Source organism: Bison bison, unplaced genomic scaffold (genome assembly GCF_000754665.1).
Source record: "Bison bison bison isolate TAMUID 2011002044 unplaced genomic scaffold, Bison_UMD1.0 scf7180017864258, whole genome shotgun sequence".
Taxonomy (NCBI): Eukaryota; Metazoa; Chordata; class Mammalia; order Artiodactyla; family Bovidae; genus Bison; species Bison bison.
In genome coordinates, this window is record NW_011494830.1 from 1049808 (window position 1) to 1068515 (window position 18708).

Sequence of the window (18708 nt, forward strand, 5' to 3'; positions counted from 1 at the left end):
GTCACAAAGAGTCGGGCGCAACTGAGCGACTGAAAAACAACTATTTTCCAATCAGATGGCAGAGGTCAAAAGGTAATAAAACACTGTCTTGGAAACGGTCTGGTAGTATTTCAGGAAAATATATATTATATCATAAGTATGTAGAATAATCAATCTAATGAACCCTGTCACCTATCTTTAAAAATTGATACCGTGTTTGCTCATCTATTTATCGTCCATGTTCCCATCAGTCATATCACTTCACCCCAAAATTTTAAAATATTCTAATACCACTGTCACACTTAAGCTCTGAAAAAAATTAATATTCTTCAATATCTTTTTTAAGTGTAATGTCCAAATTCAGATCCAAACCAGATACACATTACAATTTATTCTTTTAAGTGTTTCTGAATCAGTATCACCCCCAGTGACAACACTGCTTACTCCTAAAACATCACTACCAATATCTCTGAAAAGACTGCATAAAAATGGCAGTATCATCAATTTTACTTATAACCTCTAACTATAAAAACAAGTCAGGGAGGGTACAGTGGAAGGATGAATGAACTTTCAACATGGAAAAAATGGTATTTTAAAGACCACAATTTGGGCACCTTGACTATTCACTGGTAGTGATTGGTTAACGGGTGTTTATATGTGTTTCTATACCTTCCCTTTCTTCCTCCAAAGTTAGCATACTATATACACTTCTGTGAATCACTATGCTTTTTTTTCAAACAGTAAATCCTAAAATTACTCTGAAGCAGTATAAAGAAATCATCTTTATTACTATATTCTTTACTAATAAACAAAATGTTCATTATATGCATGTTTCATCATTTACTCAGCCACTAAAGAACTACATGCAGTGTTTATGGGTAGTTCTCAATGTTTCGCTTTTACAAAAAGGGCTGTGAGTATTTAAGTGTGTGAAGGTATTATTCCTTATTGTGGGAACAGACTTCAGGAAATGGGATTACTAAACCAAAGAATAAATACAAATGATATTTTGATAGATATTATAGCAATGTCCCGCCTCTCATCCTCAAATCATAACACATTAGGCAAAGAAAAGTGTAAGAAAAGTTAGTCATGCAAGAGAAATTTCATGTATGATTTTTCCTACAAATATTTCACTCTGGTAAAACTTAATTTTGAATTTTTGATATAATAAACAGCATAACAGCACTGTGCAATTTCAGTCTTTGCATGTGGAAAATTATGAAAGAAACTTAAAAATAGCAGGCATACCAAAAAGAAAAGTAAAATTGCACGTTTAAAGATACTATCTCTTTTCTGGCTGTTGTAGTTCTGCAATTTGGTAATTTTCTGAGTTAAGAAAATAAGATGGAATTCAACTATTTAATTCCCTAAGTGAAAGTTGCTCAGTCATGTCTGACTTTGCGGCCCCATGGATTACACAGACCATGGAATTTTCCAGGGCAGAATACTAGAGTGGGTAGCTGTTCCCTTCTCCAGGGATTCTTCCCAACCCAGGGATTGAACCCAGGTCACCTGCGTCGCGGGAGGCTTCTTTACCAGCTGAGCCACCAGCGAAGCAAATTCCCTAAAATAAGATGGAATTCAATTATTTTAAAGTAAACTGAACAAAAAGCCTTCATCCAAGGTTCTTTTCATTCCTATTTATTCCAAATTCCATCAATTTAGCAAGGTTTCACACCTTTAGAAAACAAAGTAATCTTTGTTTAATTACAAACGCCCTTTTCTCTGAGTAATGTATTTTATATATGCTATAGGACAGGAATTTCAGAGTCTGTGCCAAGCTTTCTATAGCAGACAGTTTAACAAGGACTTCCTGTTACCAACTAGCTCCAGTGAAAACAGTCTTCCTTTAATCTAAAGAATAGGCAGCTAACAGGCAGAACCGGATTCTCCAGGTGTGAGGTAAGCAATTTGTTCTCACTTGAAACGAACTGCAAAACAACTTTATATCTAACTTATTTGACTTCAGTATGTGGCTTTCAATTAAGTTAACTAAATGAAACCCATACAGAGATTAGCCTATGAACTATAAGACAGAGATTTAAATAAAATATGAATAAAATGTTACAGATGGTACTCAAGATTTTCTCTCACAGGCAAGACTCCAACTACGCAGGTGGAAAAGCAACAAAAACAAGCCAAAGGAACAAGACAAAGGTAAACAGACCACTCTTTTCTGTACTTTTAATGTGAGACATCCAGAGATTGAAACCTGTGACATTTAAAAATAACTCAACAGATAATTGAAGATACCTGTTTTGTTCAGATTTGGACCAGGCTACAGGCAGCTGATCCGTTCACGTATACTATCGATAGGCTGAATGAGATTGGAGTTTAGAGTCCCTAGAAATAGACTGGAGAAGGCAATGGCAACCCACTCCAGTGTTCTTGCCTGGAGAATTCCAGGGACGGGGGAGCTTGGTGGGCTGCCGTTTATGGGGGTCGCACAGAGTCGGACACGACTGAAGCAACTTAGCAGCAGCAGCAGCAGAAATAGACCACTGCAAACAAAATCAACTTTTCCTTTTAAGTCCTTTAAAAAATATCTTTCCATTTTGGAAACTCTAGAAGGTCAGAACCTATAAAAACAAACCTCAAACTCTTTCCTCTATAAACAGACTATATAAATTATACCATGCTTGATTTAGAGAACATTTTTCCACTTAATTCCTAAAAGAAGTTTATACCCAACTTGCCACATATGTATAATGTTTAAAAATTCAAGAAAATTTTCTATAAGGCCTTAATTTCTTCATTGTTGTTTCCCAGAATCTTTAAAATTAATTTGAGGAAATTAAAAAATAATCGTGTTGTAAAAGGACTACTGTAAAATACTGACATACTCGATTTTTTTTAAGTACTCAATTTTTAGATGTTTCAGTTAGTACTTAAATTATAAAATTTAATATCAATATTATATTTGATTTGATAATTTTAAAAACTTAAGTCATCATCACTTAAATGCAAACAAACTACACAGGTAGTTTCATATTTAAGTTTAGAGGCTTAATCAAAACATGTTTTATTTTTTGATATTTCTTCAAAGTTATTTTACAATTGTTATGTGAGATTTTAATAGATAATATTTCAAATCAAAATAATATTTCCATTAGTAAATGCTTTAAGGGTAAATGTGAAAGCTGACTATGTAACACCCAGAACATATTACCTCTGTGACAATGCAATTTTAAATTTAATATAAAAATGTTATATGTGTACAGCTTACTTTAGTCAGATATGAGAGAGTTTAAAATTACATGAGTCTTAATATTTAAACAAAATAGTCTATTGTTAAAGAGTTAATTTTACAGTTATTTACACTAAACAAAAAGTAGAATTTAAAAAGCACTCAAAGGTTGCATTACTAAAAAATGTATAATAATTTAACTGATATAATCAACATAATTCCCAATATTTTTTTTAGTTTCTTTTCTTCCTGTAAGCAGCCAAACAGGTGAACATTCCAATAATAGCTGCTTTCACCTTGAACTAGGGAAATGCTGCAAGCTGTCTTCATACACAAAAGCAAAAAAAATTCCATTTTATGTTAAATAAACATTTGTTACATTTCTTGAAATGTTTATTCAATGTGAAAAGTTAAAGTGTAGTCACTCAGTTGTGTCCGACTCTTTGAGACCCCGTGGACTGTAGCTAACGAGGCTGCTCCATCCATGGAATTCTTTAGGCAAGAATACGGAGAGGATTGCCATTTCCTTCTCCAAGGGATATTCCCAATCCAGGGATCAAACCTGGGTCTTCCACATTGCAGGCAGATAACAGTAACTATAAAAAGAAATGTCTTACTTTTAAAAACTCTATAAATTATATAAAGTATCGACCCAGGGCATATTTCCTAAAGCGTTAGAAAAATTTTATTCATATTTCTGTTCCTAGAAATGTTCCCTATCTGCAATAGGGTGGAGAAACTTTTTAGTCATACAAGTTTGCTTTTGTATTTCAGAGAACAAATTGTCAATTTAATTACTGTATTTATAAATCAGTGTTCTAACTTTCTTTTTGCAAATATTACATTTAAGCTCAAAGATACAATCAGTTATTAACAGTAAAATTCAAAATTGTATAGCAAAGCAGTGCATTAAACATGCTGAAAGATGACATATTTGGATAGAGCTCTTCTGATGTTAAAAAAATAAATTTAAGGTACAGAAAAGATTGCATAAAACGGTAGTATCGTCAATTTCACTAACCTAAACAATTAAATGATGTCACAACTATGTGCTTAATATTTTATGCCTTCATGAACTCTGTCTCTTCCAACTTTAAATTCTAATACACTTAGATATCTCATTTTGCTTATATTATAATTTATGAAGATAGAAGAAGATCGTAAGATAAATTGGAAATAGTTATACATATAGTTATGAGTATGCAACTACTGGAAAACGCAATTTATCTATACAATGAAAGTATACCCGAATACCTACATTAAGTTAGTATCTACAGAGATGAATATAAGGATTTAAGGAACATCTGAATTATGTAAACTCTTTAAAGTAATCACCTATGACTTTCAGTGAAGATGCACAGATAAAGAAATTCCTCCTCTTGCTAGAAACCTAGAGAAGTGCTTGATATAATCTTATGGGGAAAAAAGAAAGAGAGACAAATTTCTAAATTACATCATTATATCTGAAATAAGAAAGGGAAATTTCCAAGTGCCAGAAACGAAGAGCAAAAACACTCAGAGCCAAAGTGGAGAGCAGGAATTAAAGCTAACTCCACTGGTTACTGGGTCAATGGTAAAGAATTCACCTGTCAGTGCAGGGGACTCTGGCTCAATCCCTGGGTCAGGAAGATCCCCTGGAGAAGAGAATGGCAACCCACTCCAGCATTCTTGCCTGGGACATCCTATGGACAGGGGAGCCTGGTGGGCTACAGTCCATGGGATCACAAGAGTCAGACATGACTTAGTGACTAAACAACAACAACCAACCACTGGCTACTACGGGAAAACACTTTTATCTTAGAGGTTGGGGTTTAGAGTGTGCATAATTGGGAACTAAAGTCAAGTTTCCTGTATAAAGTATTGAACCAGAAAAAAAATAGAACACAGTCTGCATACAGAAAAAGGAAAATCTCTGTTGGTTTGTCCAGGACTACAGCAAGGAGTGATGTATTCGCTCAGGCTACAAAATCACTACAGAAAAATCAGGCCTATAGTTATACTACCTGAGCTATAGAAATCCCTAGAGAAAGGTCAGGCCCACACACTCAGTATCTGCAGGTCCTATGTCCATGGATTCAACCAACATCAGATGGACAATATTTAGGAAAAAATCCAGAAGGTTCCCAAAAGCAAAATTTGAAATTTCCATGCACCAGCAACTATTTACATAGCATTAAAAGACTCTGATGCTGGGAGGGATTGGGGGCAGGAGGAGAAGGGGATGACAGCGAATGAGATGGCTGAATGGCATCACTGACTCGATGGACATGAGTCTGAGTGAACTCCGGGAGCTGGTGATGGACAGGGAGGCCTGGCGTGCTGCGATTCATGGGGTCGCAAAGAGTCGGACACGACTGAGCGACTGAACTGAAATGAACATTTATTTACAAACATTTATATACCAGTTACATTGTATTAGGTATTATAAGTAATCTATAAATGACTTGAAGTATATTTTTAAAGTAAAAATATACAAGAGGATATATATAAGTTGTATGCAAATATTACATCATTTTATATAAGAGACCTAAGTATCCACGGAGTTTGGCATCTGTGGGCATCATGGAACCAATCCCCCACAATATGCAGGGACAACTGTATACTACCTGGGCTATGATAGTTTGAGTATGTCAAATTCATAGTTGTGACAATCATAAAAATGAGGTAAGAACATATCCATAATGCAAGGCACTCGGGGCATTCCTATATAATTCCCTACTGAAGATAAACTGCTGATGAAGTTTACTAAATACATTTGTCCATCACCAAGAAAAAAAGTCGGTGACCACAATAAACAAAGGAACTATTTATAAGTAATGGCAACCCACTCCAGTATTCTTTCCTGGAGAATCCTGAGGACAGAGGAGTCTGGAGGGATGCTATCCATAGGGTCGCACAGAGTAGGACACGACTGAAGCGACTTAGCATGCATGCATGCATTGGAGAAGGAAATGGCAACCCACTCCAGTATTCTTGCCTGGAGAATCCCAGGGACAGAGGAGCCTGGTGGGCTGCATCTATAGGGTCGCACAGAGTTGGACACGACTGAAGCGACTTAGCAGCAACAGCAACAGCCGAAATAGCCTAACAATGTAAAAGGATCCTGAACATAAATATATTTTAAATGTTCAAAAGAAATAAATGAAGACATACACAAGATGAACACAGTAAAACTTTAGTTGATTTTATATAAATATCATTTACTATAACATACATGCACTGAAAGGAAATGTTTTTCCTTTAATATCAGTAACATATATAGATTTATAGAAAAAGAGATTAAAATACTTTCTTTTGCTAGTAAATTTACTATGATTAATGAATATGAAATACATATTGATATATTTTAAAGAGTTCTTTAAAGTATCTTTTATTCAAATATGAAGCTGTGGTATTCCTTCAGGAAACTATTCTTCCAAAAACACAGAAACCCAGGATAAGATCACCTTTGCAAGGGTTAGAGTCAAATATCTTCATTTCCAAAATCAGTGACAGTAAAATTTTCCTCCTTAAAAGCACTTTGCAAAAGTATACTGTGCTACTATATTTGAAATACCCTATTTCTTTTTTTTTTAAAAATAAGTTAAACTATGATGCTTCAAAAAGAGGCTTTTGATGGCACGATGGCACTGTTCACTCATCGATTCATCGATAACTAAAACAAAAAAATAAAAGAACCTAACTTGCCATTAGTATATTAGAGTTTATTTCGGGATTTTTTTCAAGCCATGCAATCAAAGAGAAAATTATACACACTGCAGGTCTTCACAACTGTGAAATTAAAAAAATTTTTTAACTACTTAGCACATGAATAAAAAAATTAAAATCCGTTTTGGTTTGATACCCACTGCCCTTATTTCTCATCTAAGCCTCAAATACTCTTTTCTTTTCCCCATATTATGAGGAATAGAAGTCAATTTAAAAAATAGTGCAACAAACATCATACCTGCTATGTACAATATAGTTATAAAAATCATAGTAAGCTACATGTATGTATATGTACATACATGCATGTATGAATAGGATACATAAGTCTGTGTACATAAATAGGAATGCAATACACCTCACTTCCTGTCTTATCTCACACTATGACTATGAGGTACAGCAGAAGAAAATATAAGAATGCCAATTTCTTCATGGTGCCAAGACTAGAATTCAAAAATTTTTAGTAGATTTCCCATGACACAGGTATACGAGATCAGAACAAATTATTTTTCTTTTTCTAAATTATAAAGTACTTAATTTGAAAAATTCTAATATGCAAAATCCTAACTAATACAAATGCTAACATAATTATTTTAGATCTAATATGCTACACTGCTGCTGAGTCACTTCAGTCGTGTCCGACTCTGTGTGACCCCATTGACAGTAGCCCACCAGGCTCCCCCATCCCTGGGATTCTCCAGGCAAGAACACTGGAGTGGGTTGCCATTTCCTTCTCCAATGCATGAAAGTGAAGAGTGAAAGTAAAGTCCATTTCCTTTTCCAGGGGATCTTCCTGACCCAGGGATCAAACCTGGATATCCTACATTGCAGGCAGACTCTTTACAGACTGAGGGAAAGAGACCTAAGGGAAGCCTTACAGGACCTTGTAGGTTCTGGCTTTTCCTGTGAGAGATCATGTTAATAGGAGGACTTTAGACATAGGAATGATGTGATCTGACTTACATTTTAACTCTGATGTCTATATTAAGAAAAGACCAAAGGGGCAAAGGAGAAGGGGATACAAAGGAAGAAACAAAGAGACAATTGCAATAATCCAGGTGAGAAAGGATGGTGGTGACTTGAGCCAGGGAGGTAGTTCACCAAAGAGACTGGCAAGATTCACTATTAGTTTAAATATAAGGTGTGGGGGGATGCCGGGGCAGGGGGGAGGACACAAAACAGAATATTCAGAATTATTCCAAATTTTTTGGTCAAGTAACCTGGATGAAGACTGCAAGAAGAGACCAGAAGAGATGCCACTTACTGAATTGGAGCAGCAGTTTGGGAATTGGGAGGAAGATCAGACATTGTCTTTAGACACAGACATTCAAATGGAGCTGTTGAGTAGACAGACGTTATGAGAGCAGTCTATACATGAGATATAATTTTGAGTCATCAGCGAACAGACAGTATTTAATGCTGTGAGGCTTGAAAACAATGGTGGATAAAAAGAGAACTGCATGTGGAAGCATTCCAGTATTCAGAGGTGGGAAGACAAGGAGAAGTCAGAGAGGAGAAAAAGATGAAGGAAGAGCCAAAGAGGCAAGAGGAAAGTCAGGAGAAACACTTGAAAGCATTTCAAGAAGTAATGGTGGTTACATGCTGCTGAAACGTTAAAATCACCAATAAATCCTATTGCTTCCACCTCCAAAATATATGTCAAATGGTTCCCATTTATTCCATCTAATTTCATCATCCAGATCTCTCCTGGAGGTCATCAGAAAACTATTTTCTATACAGTGATGTAATTCCAGTTGAGCAATTCAAATCCTAAAAGATGATGCTGTGAAAGTGCTGCACTCAATATGCCAGCAAATTTGGAAAACTCAGCAGTGGCCACAGGACTAGAAAAGGTCAGTTTTCATTCCAATCTCAAAGAAAGGCAATGCCAAAGAATGCTCAAACTACCGCACAACTGCATTCATCTCACATGCTAGCAAACTAATGCTCAAAATCTCCAAGCCAGGCTTTAGCAATACGTGAACTGTGAACTTCCAGATGTTCAAGCTGGTTTTAGAAAAGGCAGAGGAACCAGAGATTAAATTGCTAATAACCACTGGATCAGAAAAAAAGCGAGAGAGTTCCAGAAAAACATTTATTTCTGCTTTATTGACTATGCCAAAGCCTTTGACTGAGTGGATCACAATAAGCTGTGGAAAATTCTGAAAGAGATGGGAATACCAGACCACCTGACCTGCCTCTGTCAGAAATGGACAGGGAACAACAGACTGGTTCCAAATATGAAAAGGAGTACGTCAAGGCTGTATATTGTCACCCTGCTTATTTAACTTATATGCAGAGTACATCATGAGAAACCCTGGGCTGGATGAAGCACAAGCTGGAATCAAGATTGCCGGGAGACATATCATTAACTTCAGATATGCAGATGACACCACCCTTATGGCAGAAAGTGAAGAAGAACTAAAGGGCCTCTTGATAAAAGTAAAAGAGGAAGAGTGAAAAAGTTGGCTTAGAACTCAACATTCAGAAAACTAAGATCATGGAATTGGGTCCCATCACTTCATGGCAAATAGATGGGAAAACAGTGGAAACAGTGCCTGACTTTATTTTTCTGGGCTCCAAAATCCCTGCAGATGGTGACTGTGGCCATGAAATTAAAAGACACTTACTCCTTGGAAGGAAAGTTCTGACCAACCTAGACAGCATATTAAAAAGCAGAAACATTACTTTGCCAACAAAGGTCCGTCTAGTCAAGGCTATGGTCTTTCCAGTAGTCACGTATACATGTGAGAGTTGGACTGTGAAGCTGAGCACTGAAGAATTGATGCTTTTGAACTGTGGTGTTGAAGAAGACACTTGACAGTCCCTTAGACATCAAGGAGATCCGACCAGTACGTCCTAAAGGAGATCATTCCTGGTGTTCATTGGAAGGACTGATGTTGAAGCTGAAACTCCAGTACTTTGGCCACCTGAAGCAAAGAACTGATTCATCTGAAAAGACCCTGAGGCTGGGAAAGATTGAAGGCGAGAGGAGAAGGGGATGACAGAGGATGAAATGGTTGAATGGCATCACCAACTCAATGAACATGAGTTTGGGTAAACTCTGGGAGTTGGTGATGGACAGGGAGGCCTGGCATGCTGCAGTCCATGGGGTCCCAAGGAGTCGGACACGACTGAGCAACTGAACTGAACTGAATATAGTGATCTATTAAAAACATAAACCTCAGGTCAATATCCTATTTCTCTTTTAATTGTCATCCCCTGTATCTAAAATAAAATCTAAACTCCTTACTTTGACCCACAAGGCCATTTGTGATCTGATCCCTGCCTACAGTCCTGATTTCACTCCTTTGGTGTTACTGCTCATATTAATTTCTACTTCTCTCTAAAGCTCTAAAGTAGCTACATCGTGTCCGACTGTTTGCAACCCCATGGACTGTAACCCATAAGGTTCTTTTGTCCACAGGACTTTCCAGGCAAGAATACTAGAGTGGGTTGCCATGCCCTCCTCCAGGGGATCTACCCAGGCATCGAACCCAAGTCTCTTAAGTCTCCTGCATTGGTAGGCAGGTTCTTTACCACTAGTGCCACCTGTGAAGCCTGATTTCTATTTACACAGGCATTAATTTTGTCCTTAAAACACAGCAGTCCAATTCACTGCTCTGGCACCACGTGTCTAATTTTCAGGATACACTTCCTTGGCTCTTCATCTTCTTGATATTTAGGTCTTACAGTTCAAATAGCTCTTTAGAGAGGCCTTGCCTAATTGATCTATCAAGATCTAAAGTTATCTCATTTATCTGTTTAACTGTATATTGTCCACCCTCTTTCAGAGAGTAATTACTCAAGGATAGGTATTATTGAACATACAATACAGCATTTAAAACTCTGCATAAAGTAAGCTTCAAAAATTATCTGACAGAATGTCAATTTCTTAAAAGCAAAGGAATATTAGTTTAACTTTTTATGTAATAAAGGTATCATTTCTACAATATCCTTGATTGAATCATCATTCAATAATATCTTGAACATCTCTAGAGATGGCAAGGTTTTTATGTCATGAAGCAGTTCATTCCATGTTCAGAGAGCTCTACTTATGTGAAAAGCCTTCTTTATACTAAATCAAACCTCACTCCATGTAATTTCCACCTGCTGCTTTTTGGAGTTATGCCAAGTAAAGCCTAATAAAGTCTAATCCCTCTTATATATACAGACCTACACATTTTAGAAAACAGTTGCAGATATTCCCTACACCTTCTTTTTTTCAGAATAAATATCTCTTTTTCTTTCAACAACTCTCCATATACTACAGCCTTCCAATATCATCCTTTCCATGACAGTTTGAAAACACCCCATCTATGAATTTTCATCTCATACTTAACATAGTCCCTTTCCTATCTGCTTTAACTAGCACAGAATCAGTGAAACAAATATCTTTCTTAGTCGGTCTAAACATAACACTATCACTCATGAAAGCACAATAATTATTCTGATACTTTTGATTAAAAGCTCAAAATTAACTAAATCTCTAGTGATTTTCATAGGCCCTGCTATGAACTCAAGGGTATTCCATTTTATAGATGTAAAGGTGTTTTCTAAACAACTAGGTGAAACATTTTACACCTATTCAGTTAAATATATTTATTTCAGTATAGTGTTCTATGATATTTTAATTTTCAAATCCCAATTCTGTACTTCAACATACTAAAGAGCTCTCTAAATCTTGCACCATCAACAATTTTGAAAAGAATGCCTTCTATGACATCCAAATAACTGATAAAAACTATTTGCATAAATGTATCAAACACTGAGTGTGATAGTATAACAGCATAGTATTAGAGACCTTTTCTCCTCGTTGATACTGATATCACATGTGGTTCAATGAGCTACTTGTAACTCCCTAAGACTTCTTATCCACAAAAATATCATGAAAGGTATTCTGAATGCCTTTCTAAAGTCAAGATTAACTATGGAAATAAAGTATTTTATTTACATGGGATTTCCTTTTATTCACTTCATTCACATATGCATATTATTATACATGTATATGCATACCGCCATATATAACTATGTACACCAACTGATTCCCTGAATAACTACCAACACAGGATATAGTAAATGTCAATATCATCAGTGTCTCTCAAATAAGATTTTTGTATATCCTATAAAAAACACCACTTATTATGAATTTATGTAAACAAAGCTATGTCAAATAATGTGTTAGTCAATTCCAGAAGACTGAGAAATTTTAAGATAAATTCATCATTATCTATATTGCTTAAGGCTTTCATATGGAATCTCCCGTCACTATACTGGTTTTAGTTGAATTACACATATGGGCTTCCCTGGTGGCTCAGCCAGTAAGAATCCACCTGCAATAAGGGAGACCTGGGTTCAATCCCTGGGTCAGGAAGATCCCCTGGAGGAGGAAATGGCACTCCAGTATTCCTGCTTGGAGAATCCCTATGGACAGAGGAGCCTGATGGGCTACAGTCCATGGGGTCGCAAAGAGTTGGACATGACTGAGTGACTAAGCACAGCACAGCAAAATGAGAATGTTTTTAACATTACATAGACCAAATTAACTGGGAATCGTATCTTCAATAATAAGGACACATTCAGAGTGACCTTTAAGTCCTAAAAAGACCTGGTCAAATCATCCATTCTAAGATAAATCTTCCTAAATCAAGAAAAAACTATTCTGTGGCAGTATCATGATACTGAAGAACTTAATTTGGGGCAATTATTTCTCTATCACTGCTTATTCAGCTACTTTACACAACTGAATAGGACTCACAGAAGCCCTGAATTACGCAAAGTAGTTTATAAGACATTTTACATTACTTTTCCTAGTTGAGTAATCTTTATGAGAAAATTCTTATCAATTTTTCTTATTTTTAACCATCTTCTCAGAAAACCATGAGGATTTTTCCCGTGAGATAGATGTAGCTATGTGAAACCAACTCCTACTGGGGGAAAACACCAATTTTTCCTTTGTTCAACACAATCATTTTTGCTTTTAGGAGAAAAAAGAAGATGAAAGACCGACTTCCAGAACTGAAGCAACGAACAAAGGAAACTGAGCTCTCTAAAGACAAGGACGTGCCGACTACAGAAGCAGAGGAACAAGGGGTGTTTCTGCAGCAAGCTGTTATTTATGAAAGAGAGCCTGTAGCTGAGAGACACCTACATGAGATACAGAAACTACAGGAGAGTATTAACAATTTGACAGATAATGTTCAAAAATTTGGGCAGCAACAGAAAAGTCTGGTGGCTTCAATGAGAAGGTTTAGTCTACTTAAGAAAGAGTCTAGCATTGCAAAAGAGATAAAAATCCAAGCAGAACACATTAACAGAGGTTTGGATGATTTAGTAAAAGAAGTTAAAAAGTCAGAGGATGAAAGTGGTCCATCATCAGTGGTCACAAGGATACTTAAATTTCAGCATGCTGCAATGTTCCGCCATTTTCAGCAAACTATGTTTACATACAATGACACAATAGCAGCAAAACAAGAGAAGTGCAGGACATTTATTTTCCGTCAGCTTGAAGTTGCAGGAAAAGAACTACCTGAAGAAGAAGTAAATGATATGCTTCATCAAGGAAAATGGGAAGTTTTTAATGAAAGCTTACTCACAGAAATCAGTATCACTAAAGCACAACTCTCAGAGATAGAGCAGAGACACAAAGAACTGGTTAATCTGGAAAACCAAATAAAGGATTTACGGGATCTTTTCATTCAGATATCTCTTTTGGTAGAGGAACAGGGAGAAAGTGTCAACAGTATTGAAATGATAGTGAATGGCACAAAAGAGTATGTTAACACTACTAAAGAAAAATTTGGACTAGCTGTAAAATATAAAAAAAGAAATCCCTGCAAGATATTGTGTTGTTGGTGTTGTCCATGCTGTGGCTGAAAATAAAGAAGCTATTTTAGAAATTTTTCCAGTTTAGAATGAAGGATGTCCTATAATTTACTCTCTCATATCACTCTTCCTCATTTCATAGAGCTACTCATAAACTTTCATCACTATTAAGTTATAATTTTCCCCTTTCATTCTTACCTACTAGAATGACAGAAATTTCTCAAGCTAGAAACATAAAACAAGTCTTTGATTATTAAACTAAATATATTAGCTTCAAACTCATGGGTTAACTATTAAAAACGAGATGAATCATCTTAAGTTTCTAGACAGATAACAAGCTCTATCACGTATTTTTTATACCTTTCAATGCCTAAACAAAATAAATGTCAATAAATGAAAACTACTTAATCTTTCAGGTTCATTTAAGAGCATTTTGGTAGTTAAGAATTGTATAAAACAAGACTTCAAGGAGTGTTATACTGAAGCAAAATCAAACTGGAAGCTGTATAAAACTTTCTTTGTTCAGATAGGTCAGTTAACTCAGTGGTCAACAAATCCTAGGAAAACCCAACTATTAATATGTACTCAATGAAGAGCCTAGTTGGTAACTAGGAGCTGATTCTAGCTTAAGGCCTAAAAAGCTAAGTGAAGGCTTTGTTTTCCTGCACTTGGATCCATTCAGGACACTGTATTACAGATTAAGAAAATTGGCAAATAAAGTAAAAAATAAAGGTAACTGTATTATTCTTGGAAGTTTCTCAATCACTTTATTGTGAAGCCAGGCAGTAGACTAGGGACTAGGGATACACTCTGAACTAATGTGGGGATAGAGTTTTGGAACTAACATTCTAGTGGAGAAGGGATATGACAAATACAAATATTAGACAATGTTAAACTCTTGGCAGAGATTTAAAATAAGGATGATAAAATAAAGACTGTCAGAGTGGCTTCTTTTGACTGGGTGGTCAATATAGGCCTCGCCAAAAGGTAATGTAAGTGAAGATCTACGTGGTGAAGACAAGGGAAACATTTACTCTAGGCATATGAAACAAACAGTACAAAGACCCTGAGGAGACTATAACTCACTCCATTCAAAGAAGAATGAGCAATACAGCTGTATCAGTGGGGAAAGAGCAGTGAGGTAAGAGATGAGGTTAAGAAAGGTCAGCAGGGGCTAGATATAAAGCTCTGGAAGTCGGAAGTTTCCAGCAAGTATAATGAGTGCAAAGCCCTCAGGATGTTTCTGGCCTGGGAATAATGTTATGTAATTTATGTTCGAGAAAAATCATCCCATCTACTGTAGGAGAATGGGTTAGAATGGAATTTAGGGCAGGTGAACAGAGGACTAGCACATACATATAGAAAACAATTAAAAGGCTAATGCAATAGTCCCAGTTAAGAGATGATGGAGGTTTGGGCTAGAATGGGAGGGCAGGTGGTGATCAGCAATACTAATACTCAAGACTGATAAACAACACACTTGCTATGTCCCAGCATTGTTCTAATAATTTTACAATTTTATCAATAAGAACCCTGAAGCACAGCAAGGTTAAGTAACCTAACTTGGGCCACAGAAACTGTACAGAGAACTGGGATTTGAACCTAAGCAATATGATTCCAGGAAACAGTTCTTAATTACTATATACCATGTTGCAGTGATGGGGAAAAAATTAGACTAAAATGTGATAGATTTAAAAGCTATAATCCAATCTGATTGGATTATAATACCATTTATAATCAGAAAAGACAGAGATGAAGGTTTCAAAACTATGGGTGACGGTGACGAAGAAATCAAGAAATTCTATCTTGACCAAGAAAGTCTGAAATGACCATAAAATGTTTTAAGTGAAGGTTTCTAAGATACCAGTTACATCAGGAGGAACTTTTGGGAGATGTCAAAGCTATAGATTTGGGTCATCTGAGTAAGTAAAATAAGGTCTCTAAAGTATCTAGATGCAAAAAACTGGAAGCCCAGAAAAGAGCCTCAAGTATTCTAAAATTTATATGTAAAGGAGAAAGGGAGTTTATGAAGGAGACTGAGAAGAGACCATCAAAGAAGTAGGAGGAAAACCAAGAAAAGGATGCTATAATGCAAAAGTATTTAAAGAAAAAACAGTTATAGTACATGTACTTCTGCTCAATGTTATGTGGCAGCCTGGATGGAGGTGAGTTTGAGAGAGAATAGTTGTAGTGTTAATTGCTCGTTTGTGTCCGACTCTTTGAGACCCTATAGACTATAGCCAACCAGGCTCCCCTGTCCATGGATATTTTCCAGGCAAAAATACTGGAGTGGGTAGCCATGCCCTCCTCCGGGGGATCTTCCTGACCCAGGATCAAACCCTGGTCTCCTGCATTGCAGGCAGATTCTTTACCATCTGAGCCACCAGGCAAACCCTGGGGGAGAATGGATACATGTGTATGTATGGCTGAGTCCCTTGCTGTTCACCTGAACCTATCACAACATTGTTAATCACCTATACCCCAATACAAAATAAAGACTTTTAATTAAATGTTTTTTTAAATGTTTAAATGTTCCTTTTGTTTTAAAGGAAAAACAAAGTTGAGGAAATAAAAAGCTTAAAAAAAACCCCAAAGTTGAGGAAATAGTCAATTTTAAGTAAAATAAGAACAGCAAAGTAACAATGGATTTGGCAACATAATTTGTTGACTCCAACAAGAGCAGTTTCAAGGAACTGTAGGGAAGGAAGCACACATGGAGTATGCTGAGGAAAGAATCCGATATAAAAATGTACAGATTCACTACAGTCAATTCTTTCCAGAATTTTGAATAGAATCCTATAAAAATGAGAAAACAGGCAGACAGAGATGTAGAGTCAAAAAATTCCATAATACACCACAAAACACCAGAGCACATTCTGCTGATGGAAATGGTCCAGGGAGAGAAACTCAGTATAAGAAAGGGAAGGGATAACATACAATAGTAGAAAGGGGTGGGATCTAGAGTAAGAATGGAGAAGCTAACCTTAGATGGGAGCAACAACACATCTTCCATATTATAGGAGGGACGGTAAGGTTAGGAATAAAAGCAGATAACTGAGCAAATTTTGTTGTGGGAAAAATGAGACAATTCTTATATGATAGTTTTTATTTCCTTAGAAAACCATGGGGCAAAATTATAAACTAAAAGCCTGATGGGATTAAGGAAGAAGAGAAATATCAATATGTATGTGTGTGTATATGTATCTCCTAACACTATAAAATAATTTTAATTTATAAAATATAAAGAAATTGAAGAGTTTTATACATTGCTAGTTACCATAATTACCAGTGGAGAAGACAATGGCAACCTACTCTGGCCTGGAAAATCCCATGGACGGAGGAGCCTGATAGGCTTTAGTCCATGGGGTTGTGAAGAGTCAGACACGACTGATAGACTTCACTTTCACTTTTCACTTTCATGCATTGGAGAAGGAAATGGCAATCCATTCCAGTGTTCTTGCCTGGAGAATCCCAGGGACGGGGGAGCCTGGTGGGCTGCTGTCTATGGGGCTGCACAGAGTCAGACACGACTGAAGTGACTTAGCAGGAGCAGCATAAGCAGAAACAAAAATGTTTCCTATAGATCAGCTTCAAATGTTTCAGTTCAGTTCAGTCGTGTCTGACTCACTGTGACACCATGGACTGCAGCACGACAGGCTTCCATGTCCATCACCAACTCCTGGAGCCTACTCAAACTCGTGTCCATTGAGTCGATGATGCCATCCAACCATCTCACCCTCTGTCATCCCCTTCTCCTCCTGCCTCCAATCTTTCCCAGCATCAGGGTCTTTTCAAATGAGTCAGTTCTTCCCATCAGGTGGCCAAAGTATTGAAGTTTCAGCTTCAATATCAGTCCTTCCAATGAACACCCAGGACTGGTCTCCTTTAGGATGGACTGGTTGGATCTCCTTGCAGTCCAAGGGACTCTCAAGAGTCTTCTCCAACACCACAGTTCAAAAGCATCAATTCTTTAGCACTCAGCTTTCTTTATGGTCCAACTCTGACATCCATACATGACTACTGGAAAAACCATAGCCTTGACTAGAAGGAACTTTGTTGACAAAATAATGTCTCTGCTTTTTAATATGCTAAGTTGGTCATAACTTTTCTTCTACGGAATAAGCATCTTTTAATTTCAAATGTTTAAGGAACATATATAAAAGATAAATTTAGGGCTTCCCTGGTGGCTCAGATGGTAAAAAAAAAAAAAGATAAATTTAATGATAAACTCCCCAGCTAATCAGGTGGTGAGACGTATTTCTTCTGTCCCTTCTAAAGCTGTGTTATATCCTTTTATGTAGTGCCTTACTGATACTTGTTTATAATTGGTCCTAAATTGTTTATCATGAAAACTAAGAAAATCAAGTACTATTTATTATTCACTAGCATAATTATATACAGATGGTTTCAGAAAATAGCAATTTTCTATAGTAATATTTATATCTGAACATACTCCTTTTAATACAAGACAACCACAGAAAGATTCATAGGACAGCGATATAGTACATACATCACAGGCTTCAGCAATATGTGAACTGTGAACTTCCAGATGTTCAAGTTGGATTTAGAAAAGCCACAGGAACCAGGGATCAAATTGCCAACATCTGCTGGATCATTGAAAAAGCAAGAATGTTCCAGAAAAATATCTATTTCTGTTTTAATGATTATGCCAAAGCCTTTGACTGCGTGAGTCACAATAAACTGTGGGAAATTCTGAAAGAGATGGGCATACCAGACCACCTGACCTGCCTCTTGAGAAACCTGTATGCAGGTCAGGAAGAAACAGTTAGAACTGGACATGGAACAACATACTGGTTCCAAATAGGAAAAAGAGTACGTCAAGGCTGTATATTGTCACCCGGCTTATTTAACTTATATGCAGAGTACGTCATGAGAAATGCTGGGCTGGAGGAAGCACAAGCTGGAATCAAGACTGCCAGGAGAAATCTCAATAACCTCAGATATGCAGATGACACCACCCTTATGGCAGAAAGTGAAGAACTAAAAAG

General features: G+C 36.6%; 2 protein-coding genes across 5 annotated transcripts in view; one reads left to right on the forward strand and one right to left on the reverse strand.

Moving 5' to 3' along the window:
- The window catches only part of ARL13B (ADP-ribosylation factor-like 13B), a 73624-nt gene that overhangs the window by 19495 nt on the left and 35421 nt on the right, over window positions 1-18708 (reverse strand). The window lies entirely within an intron of this gene.
- On the forward strand, window positions 1523-14444 carry STX19 (syntaxin 19). Of its 2 annotated transcripts, XM_010847907.1 has the most exons (3): window positions 1523-1884; window positions 2079-2139; window positions 12859-14444. In XM_010847907.1, the coding sequence occupies exon 3, from the start codon at window positions 12872-12874 to the stop codon at window positions 13748-13750; it is 879 nt and encodes a 292-aa protein (XP_010846209.1). In that variant the 5' UTR covers window positions 1523-1884; window positions 2079-2139; window positions 12859-12871; the 3' UTR covers window positions 13751-14444. The 2 variants fall into 2 exon arrangements, with proteins under 2 accessions (XP_010846209.1, XP_010846208.1); XM_010847906.1 differs by lacking the exon at window positions 1523-1884 and having other exon boundaries at window positions 1895-2139.

What these genes read in the sequence shown, in the direction of transcription:
- STX19 (XM_010847907.1), top strand. Translation starts at nt 12,872, where the DNA reads ATGAAAGACCGACTTCCAGAACTGAAGCAACGAACAAAGGAAACTGAG.